The sequence below is a fragment of the Alosa sapidissima genome, chromosome 7 (assembly GCF_018492685.1).
Source record: "Alosa sapidissima isolate fAloSap1 chromosome 7, fAloSap1.pri, whole genome shotgun sequence".
NCBI lineage: Eukaryota > Metazoa > Chordata > Actinopteri > Clupeiformes > Clupeidae > Alosa > Alosa sapidissima.
In genome coordinates this window covers 12,490,709-12,499,943 of record NC_055963.1, presented here as the reverse complement: position 1 = coordinate 12,499,943, position 9,235 = coordinate 12,490,709, and the positions used below count along the sequence as shown (strand labels likewise).

Here is a 9,235-nt window from a genome sequence, read left to right as displayed (position 1 = left end):
ATTTTTTAGAATGAAGATTCCCCCTGCCACTTGCAAAAGACAAATCGCCCCATATTATTTCATGTCTATTTTTGAGGCAGTAAAGACCACCTAATGCATCTTTGGCTGTAGCCTACATAGGATTTAGGACTCCTGATATCTGATAGCTTGAATGACAAATGCAGCGTATTGTGAATCATGTAAGGTTTTATGTTCCCACCAGAGCAGGAAATTCTTTCATGTCAATAACTCTCTCTGAATGTAGCCTAGCTGATGGCCACAAGCCAACGGACATCTTACATAACTCGGCTGGAATAATTTAGCGCCATCTTGTGGTGATTAAACACCATTCCCTCCAGTTGAGATATCTTCGACAGGGGGTCCATGACCCCTCAAGGGGCCCTCAGAGTTACTGCAGGGGGTCCAGCAAGTTATTTGCGCTTATGGTTTTCTGCCAAAAAAAAAGAATTGCGCAAAGAGCAAATTGCGTAAAAATAGAAAGTGAATAAATATTAAAAGGGATTCCATTGCACTCCAGTCCTTCCCCAGGTGGTCGGAGCTCACAGAACAGGAGCTGATGCAGACATTAGTCGTTTGCACATAGTAAAAAAAGTCTTAAAGTTATTAGTGGTCATTTTTTGAGTGCAGTCCTCTGAAGTGGCCGATTGTATTTGTCAATACTGAATGGCTTTTGTATCATCACAATGTTTACACATGGATTGGCTGCCGTACGCATTGTTGGCCCAATTTAATAAGCAGCACAATTTAGCAAAATATGTAATCAGTTATTTTTGGCAGACTGCTAGAACACTTATCTCGCTAAAATGTGGTTTCTGTCTTTAAAAATAACCAATTTATGCACCGCAGTGCAAGATGCAAGCCAAATATGCAACGCTCTGGAATGTAGATTAGGGCATGAAGCATGTTCTTGATAACGATCTTCTTTTTGTAGTAAACTGATTAATCCGGAGTTCCATCCCTCATTTCACACGTTGCTGTGAATCATGGTATACAGCATGTCCTATTGCAGGCATCCATAAATGTTATAAGAAAATAAAAGAAAAAGTACACCTCAAGTTTAAAAATAAGAAATTCGACACAAGTTTTCTTAGTTTGAGACAAGTTTATTAGAAATAGGTAGACAAAAAAATCCTCACTGCATTTAACTAAAATTCTTAACTCCGCTGAGACAGGTCAGCACAGGATACAGTAATAAGTGTAATCTTGCTTTGCTCACACTTGCATTGATATTCCGAGTGCAAATACAATTTTGGTCATCTATTGGTGTCATCCTTTTCTTGGTTTCTTTTGTTCTGCCCAGCTGTTTGACGCATGTCTTTAGCCATTTCATCTTATATTCATCATATATTGGAAGCAATCAGTGTTTTGATGCCTGCTACACTTTTAGGTGTTATGAAAACAGAACAGAGTCATAGCCATTAACTTGGAACCATTCAATAGTTTGTACAGACAGTAATATGTATTTGCAATATATCTTATGTACATGGATTTACTTCAAGGGGTAGAGATACCCCTTTGTCAAAAGTGATTCAAGGGCGGTACCAATAGAACCTGACCAGCATACACACAAATCAAGCATTTTCATTCATGGCCTGGTACACCACGGAGCGATTGTGGACATCATCCACACTGAAGGAAATGACAGTCTCACTTGCAAAAAACAAATACCTTTCAATTCATAAATTAACAAAAAATAATTTACAGCCTGCATCACAGAGTAGGTGGGAAAGAGTGTTGAGGGGCAATTAAAAAGTGAATTAAAATATTTTCTTTGCCAAAATTTTGACTCCATCAATTGCGAGACCAATGGCAAGCTCACAGAGTACGCACTCACTGATATGGAACAGAGAAGAGGGAGTAAGACTTGTGCAGGAGCCCACTGCAACCACTTTTGTTAAGTTTAATGGACAATAACTATGACCCCACAACACGCCATGGAAACTATATTGTCCGTGCGAATTTGAACAGATAGGCGCGGGAACTGCCAAGACTTCAGAGGCAGCCCTGCACATCAATACACAGTAAGCTCTGCCCCACGCAGATCTTCAAAAAGAGATAGGAGAACAGCTGCTTTAAAAAAAAAAAAAAAATTGCAATGTTTCGGTTTCTTTTGTATATGGCTAACAATGGATACCCTAATCTTTTTTTTTTTTTTTACCAATTGACATTATGTGACAGTCCTTGCTTCCAAGTATTACACAGACTTCATCATGACTTCCTTCACTCCAGGTCAGGCATCTCTGCAGAGAAGAAAAGAACAATGTCATTTATGGAGTTTTGAACAGGCATCTGTGTATTCTGATCTGACTAAATAGTGTTTTGTGGAGCCATGTATGTTAGTTTGAGCTCACTGAGTCAGGGAACAGACGTACCATAAGCTAGTGATTATGTCTGAAATGGCAGACAGTAAAGATATTTGCAATTGAGAAGTATGCGTCTTACACACTGAGAATGGCTTGTTGGTGCACTCTTTGCCCACTGTGAATTATTGCTTTCTCACTCTGCAACCCACTAAACACCACTTTTATGAACATGGAGGTTCAGCAAACACAGTGTTTGCACAATCAGTTGCCATTTTATTTGAATGACTAATTGCAGTACTGCCTTTCCTAATGCAGAGTTAATACAAATGCAAACACTGCTCAACAACAAAAAAAAAACATGCAGTAAACATGTATGCTTCATTTCCCCAAGTCATGGACACACAAATGGTGAATGAGTCCATTACATAAAAACAATTTTGTTAATGGAGTATTAACAAAAAACAGTTTGTTAATACTCCATTAACTGTACTGAAGGAAATTAACTATTTTAACTTCAACAACAGGAAGCTTCTCTGCATGTTCATACGAGGCCCCATCTTGGCTGTCTGGTGAATCTACAAATGAGATCTATGCACTCAGAACAGCAAAGTAACTTTGCGATCAGTGGCATCTTGGTTTGAATGTAACTGTATTATGCTGCTGGCTGGTGAACAGAATGACACTACGGTTCTGGAAAACACAGTAAAAGGTAGGGTGTAAGAAAAAATAAAAGATACACTTATTGCACAATATTTTATTTTGCAATACCCACTGTTTCCCCTACAGGTAGCAGTGTAGCGGTGCACTTTCAATTGCCTTCATGTGCCACTGGTACACTTAATTCAGTCCTGCACCTCTAACTGTAAGAACATAATCCTAGCAGGATTTGTGGATCTGCGTTGAATCTACAACAACTTTACCTGACCCATGCAAGTGGCATACAAGTTTAGCATTTATATCGTTTATACTGTGTGCACTGGTGTCAGTGTAGATCTACACGTCACTGTGGTAGTTGAGGAAAAGTAAACAAAATGAAATTTTGTAAATGTTAGAGAAATAACTGGTCCTTTCCAGATTCAGGTCCAGACCATAGCAGGACCGAAGTTATAAGACAGGAACGGCAGGGCTAACGCCTTTCACCTCAACGTCAACGTCAGGCTGGTAGAGGGCAACAGTCGAACACAAGATACAGCTGTAGTCCGGGAAGTTGCTGCTTTATTCAATGACCAACAATTCAAACTCTGCTTTAATCTGCAGCTTCCTTCTTCCAGCCTCTATCTGTTGATCAGCATTGTGTCACTCTCTCCTAGTCACTCTCTATGCATCACGTTATTTAGCCACACCACACCACCTTGCTATATGAATGTTGTTGACTTAATAGCTTTATTGCTGCTGTACCATTCCTTATACAATCACAATGTTTCTAAAATTAGATAAAATAGTCACAATATATCGTTGTACATATAGTATCGCAATATATGGAATCGTAACCCCTGTATAGTGATATATATTGCATCGTCAAACAGTGAAAATCATGATACGGTGAACTTACTTTCATCATCACTATCGGCAGAGTCCTCCTGTGGGGGTAGATTTCACAAAGACACTTAACATTGTTCACATTCCCAACACAGATGGATATGATGCAGAAAACGTGGTGTTGTGATGCATCATATCGTAATATTTCATATTTAAATTAGAAGGGCCTTACATCATCTGCAGGATCCACATCTGGTAGATCATCTTCCCCTCCCATGCTGTTCATCATCTGCAGGTGAAACCAACAAATCATTGACGAATATTCCTAACAATTCATTAACAAATATGAAAGTGAACTTAAAACATTAAGAATAAGAGCTCTCTCTGCTCTTCCTCTTCTCTGTCCAATGACATAAGAACTTGCATATCACATCTTGCATGAATAATAATTAGACTGGCATTGGCCAATTGACCGTTCGCAAAACCCTGCCCATTGAACGCAGATGAGCCAATGACAGTACAGTAGCTCCGTGCAGGCAGACATGGCCCGTCAACTTCACCTTATGGCTCCATAGAAATGTATTGGGAGCCTTGATATTTGTCCGGTTTTATGAGATTTTATAGTGATATGAGTTGAAAAGGACAGTCAAATGACATATGTAGGATTAGCGCAACACCGATACACAGAAAAATGCCTTTCAATCTTGATTAAGTTTTCTGCAATTATGTTAAATTCTAGATTAAATTCTCGCCACTATTTTAAGCAAAGGGTTAACATTACTCCTTAGCAAACCATAACGAAACAGTGCTCCACCACATCTGTGGATTAAGCCACACAGTCAACTCAATGTAAGTAAGATAAATAAGGATGTTAATTGTTTTCAGCATTGCCAGCATTGTGTATAAAATGATTGTCACTTGGAGGAGACTTGTATATAACTAACGTTAGCATAGTTAGCTAACCGCTGCTAATAACGTGCTAGCTTCAACACGTCAGAGAAGCATGGGGCTGTGTGCACAGTAGTGTAACATTTATTCACCATAAAATAATAAAGTTGAAGTGGCTCTGCAATGTAGGCTATGTTTCCGTTTTTTAGCAGCATCATGTTCCTTACATGACATGGCCCAGTGTCCTTGTAACATGCATGCAAGTCTATCTAGCAAAGCTAATATTAATATCAGTGAATCATTAAGCTTGTCACCCAACAAAGCTAGATATGATTTTTTATACATGTGTCTCCATGTCATACTGCAGTCTTTCAACAGATTGTAAATGATTGTAAATGAATTTAGGTCCGTGGCTCTATAAAAGAGCCTCTTGTGCTGTAACTTTTACAGACAGTAAATTAACAACTACCATTGAATTTCTAGACAACTCCGGTCTGAGTTTGATGGGCGTAGTAATAATAACTAGGGGGCGTGGCTTTTGCGAACAGTCAATTGTGGTGTGCAGTACTATTGAGTGTCAAAGTTTTAAGCTAATTTCTTCTCAAATAGTGGACATTCGGTTTGCATCACCACAGATATGACTAGGGGGAAGCAGTGAAGTCCGCACCTCTGAGAAGCGATCGTAATTGGAGAATTCTTCATCCGAGTCATCTTCCCAGTCTTTCCAGTTATTGAAGTCCACACTGAGCCAATTGAGCTGAGATACCAAAACAGATGGAGGTTTGTTTCAAAGTTATGTTTCTCTGTATGAATGTAATTCAAGGCAAAAGGGCAAGTCTGAAAACATTATATACAAGTTACATCTCAGATATGACATGCATATCTATCTGACCTTTGCCTTTTCTTTTGTTAATCGAGGCCATGACTTCCCAACCTCAGACTTCCGTAGACAACACAACACAGACCTGTCTGTGCGCTTGTGCTTTGAGTCCTAAAACGATATTCAAGTACAATTCAATGACAAAAATGAACAGACCCTGTAACCTGCAAACAAACAGCATTTAATCAATACATCAATTAACATCACAAACTTCTATTACATAACGGTAAAAAGGACACCCAACATGGTTGGATTGCCAATGTAGTATTTAGTACAGTAATATTGGCTATTTCCACAACAGGACATTATAAAATACTGCAATCATACTTACATTTGGGTCAATCGCCCCAAAGAGATCAACTTCATTTAGGTGTTTAGCGTTATCTGTTCCCCCAACACAGCTTCAAAAACAGAGTGAAACAAAAATATATTGATGATTACTGGCACACACGTTTAGTCAAAGGTATAGTTGATCAATAGCCTACTTACTGCACTTCATAACAACCGATGGAATAGAATAATATAGTGAAATAGGTTCAATAATACAAATGGACAGAACATTACGCAATATATCAAATGGATAACTGAAAACCAAAGCTTACCTGAAAATAAGTTTTGATGGCTCGAATTTTACTTGGAGATCTTTAGTGTCTTCTACACAAAATTCCACAAAGACTGCATCCCTTCTGTCATACCACTTAGCACTGGCTGACTGCCTGTTGAATAGCACAAGAGAGGGGGACAAAGTTTGAGTCAAGTTTGAATTTTTTTTTCCTCCACCAAACTGAATGGCATGGTGTGATCTAAAACATCAGGGTTACCCTTTAGCCTACATGTTAAAGTCGATCTCAACTCATGCAAGATTTGGAGTCTGTTAGGATAGACACATAAAGGGGCTATACAGAAAGCCAAGACAACCCTATGAGCTTATATTATATTGGAATAGCATAACATAACCTACCACTGTAACAAGCTTCCAAAAACAATGCTTGTTGGGATGCATTTTACTCCAACAGAAAATGTTAAGTTGCTCCTCACAATGCTGATATGGGGTAAATTGTGGGGCAGCCATGGCCTACTGGTTAGCGCTTCGGACTTATAACCGGAGGGTTGTCGGTTCGAACCCCGACCAGTAGGCACAGCTGAAGTGCCCTTGAGCAAGGCACCTAACTCCTCACTGCTCCCCGAGCGCCGCTGTTGTTGAAGGCAGCTCACTCCGCCGGGATTAGTGTGTGCTTCACCTCACTGTGTTCACTGTGTTTCACTAATTTACGGATTGGGATAAATGCAGAGACCAAATTTCCCTCACAGGATCAAAAGAGTATATACTTATACTTACTTAATACAACATGGACTGACTGCAAGGCAAAAAGCTTTAAAGGCATCTAACATTGACCATCTACATTCCAAAAGTCTGCTCATCTCCACTGACATGTACCCCCTGCTGGCGATGCTAGATGCACGTGAGGCAGACAAAATGATTTAGCCAACAGTTGGCGTTACCAAGACAACAGCCACTAACCTAGCATGCCCAAAGATTCTAGAACGCTCTGCTCTAAAATCTTTGGGCATGACCAGAGAGGGTTGAAGCGGAGCAATCAAGGACCTTTGAGCATGATGACTATGCAAGATATAAACATAAGAATATACTGCTACGGCTACGCTACATAGTCAATCGTGCCGCAACACAATTCAAGACACGATCATACCAAAATCTCAATACATTTTAGTTCAGGGACATGCCCATGATCTTACCTTGTATGTTAACAAATGGCATAATACTATATACAGTTACATGTCGAGAACTTGGGATGCAACAGGGGGATGCAACAGACTGCAACTTACATGCATTGCAATATCCCAAAGAGGCTCACATTTCACCGGTTAGCTAGACATGTTAACGTGACGCTATTAATCTCACTGTTAGTGTAACTGGAAATACACAATCGGTTAACTACGTTTAACTGAAACCTAGCTGTAATAATAATCATCATCCTAGACATTGTTTTACAACTTCTTAGATAATGTTTAATAAGTGATGTTAAAAATGTAATTAAAATAGCAATAGGTATCTAACCGATAGCTTGCAGACCTGTTGTTTGCAAGGGTAACGTTAATCTTCTCTGGTCATAGCATAGTAACGTAATGCATGAATGCATGCTTGTTTGTCAATTCAAAACCAACTAATCTTGTAGACACTTTTGTGTAAGTGATGATTAAAACCACAACACACAAAATAACAAACAAGTAAGAAAACAAATGCTAACTCGATACAGCTTCGGACCCAGTCAATATCCTGCTATGTTAGCTGGCGTTAACGTTAACGTTAGCGTAAGTTGCCAGTAATGGTTTTTATCCACGTGATCAAATCGAATATTGCCCAGCTAAGTGTTGACAGAATTATTTCCATATACACAGAAAACGCAGTCACATGAAATGTTGTACTTGTACCAAATCCACTATCCATTAGGCAGCTATTAGTACATTAGTGGAAGGCATAATGAGTTCACTAAAAAGCGCTAGCCTACCTGGTTGCATGTAGCTAACGTTAGCTAATGTCACTTCAGAATGAGGGCCCAGCTCATAAGAATGTTCGGTTATATTTTTGTACCGTTTGCCGTCATACATGGGTTGAGTTACAGATATAGCTGCTATTGTACACCTCAAGCTGTTCAAACAAGTGATCGTAATATATTAATTAATTGGCAGTTATCATAAAGTTAAGTTAATTCCACGAAACTGGACAAAACCCGGCATTGGAGGATGTGAGTTAGCGTTAGCTTCAGTAAGCTAACATCATTTCAACCTCCTTCAATGTTCGCGACCCAACTTACATTTCTATCACTTTTCTCTTGTACTGCTTTTTTCCCGACTAATGTTGTGCCAGTTGAAGTCCTCTTCTGATAATCTCGTTACAGCGTGCCACAACTGTTAGTGTAGCAGGAAGGAAAGGTACCTGGTTGACGCTAAATGAAAACCACCAAGTCACTAGCCTCGCGTGTCTTTCCTATGGATCTCGCGCGGAATGACGCAGCTTTGCTCCGAGTCTCGCGCTCGACGTTTCTAGAGCCTGTGGTTCCACATGATGCTCAACCGACCTGTGTCACTCATAGGTCACTCCCATAGACAGTAAAACAACTGAACAGAAACTTAACTTGGCTTTGATGTGAAAAGCCGTTCGAGAGTGTTTGGTTTGCTCAAGTAGAATGAAGTTGATAGTGCAGGCCAGTCTTAGTATTCGAGTCCATGACTCCAGTCCGAGTCTTTAGCTCAATTTAGGGACTTGTGACTTAACTTGGACTTGAGCTCTGATTAGGGGGATTCAACTTTCTGATGTTTTCAAACCGGAACTGTGCATATGTCATCATGGTTAAAAACGTATCAGAGCTAATCACGTTATGCTGTCAGCTTAAGACGAAGTCGAATCCCCCTATTGACTCGAACTTGACTCGGACTCATACCCTGGAAATCCAGAGTTCTCGTGAGAGCAACTCCAAAGTTGTGTTAGGAAAATAGGCTCCCGCTAGATTTTCATGTAAAAATTGATTTATTTGCATATTTTGCTAATATAGAGTCTAAGGAACAAGATTTTGTTTGTCTTCAAATTTTCACGATCTTTAGTGTTTTTATCTGTATGTTTTAAAATAAGCGATTATATCTAGTCCGAAAAGTGATTTTCACATTT

General features: G+C 39.5%; 1 protein-coding gene across 3 annotated transcripts; it reads right to left on the bottom strand.

Annotated features, from left to right (window-relative positions):
* Positions 1–1,082: 1,082 nt before the first annotated feature.
* On the bottom strand, positions 1,083–8,603 carry LOC121714293 (prostaglandin E synthase 3-like). Of its 3 annotated transcripts, none has more exons than XM_042099582.1 (8): positions 6,890–7,000; positions 6,153–6,266; positions 5,882–5,951; positions 5,563–5,661; positions 5,338–5,427; positions 4,015–4,071; positions 3,856–3,883; positions 1,083–2,240 (listed from the first exon to the last, which is right to left on the bottom strand). In XM_042099582.1, the coding sequence occupies exons 1-8, from the start codon at positions 6,982–6,984 to the stop codon at positions 2,221–2,223; spliced, it is 573 nt and encodes a 190-aa protein (XP_041955516.1). In that variant the 5' UTR covers positions 6,985–7,000; the 3' UTR covers positions 1,083–2,220. The 3 variants fall into 3 exon arrangements, with proteins under 3 accessions (XP_041955516.1, XP_041955517.1, XP_041955515.1); XM_042099583.1 differs by lacking the exon at positions 6,890–7,000 and adding an exon at positions 8,385–8,603 and having other exon boundaries at positions 2,158–3,581; XM_042099581.1 differs by having other exon boundaries at positions 2,158–3,581; positions 6,890–7,003.
* Between the last annotated feature and the right edge of the window lie 632 nt (positions 8,604–9,235).

Excerpts from the sequence above, each read along its gene's own strand:
- LOC121714293 (XM_042099581.1), bottom strand. The coding sequence starts at position 6,984 with ATGTCAGTGGAGATGAGCAGACTTTTGGAATGTAGATGGTCAATGTTA. Across the intron at positions 4,072-5,337 it reads ATTACGATCGCTTCTCAGAG|ATGATGAACAGCATGGGAGG; the intron begins GTGCGGACTTCA and ends TTTCACCTGCAG. Across the intron at positions 3,582-3,855 it reads TGCCGATAGTGATGATGAAA|ATAGAGGCTGGAAGAAGGAA; the intron begins GTAAGTTCACCG and ends GCTGATCAACAG.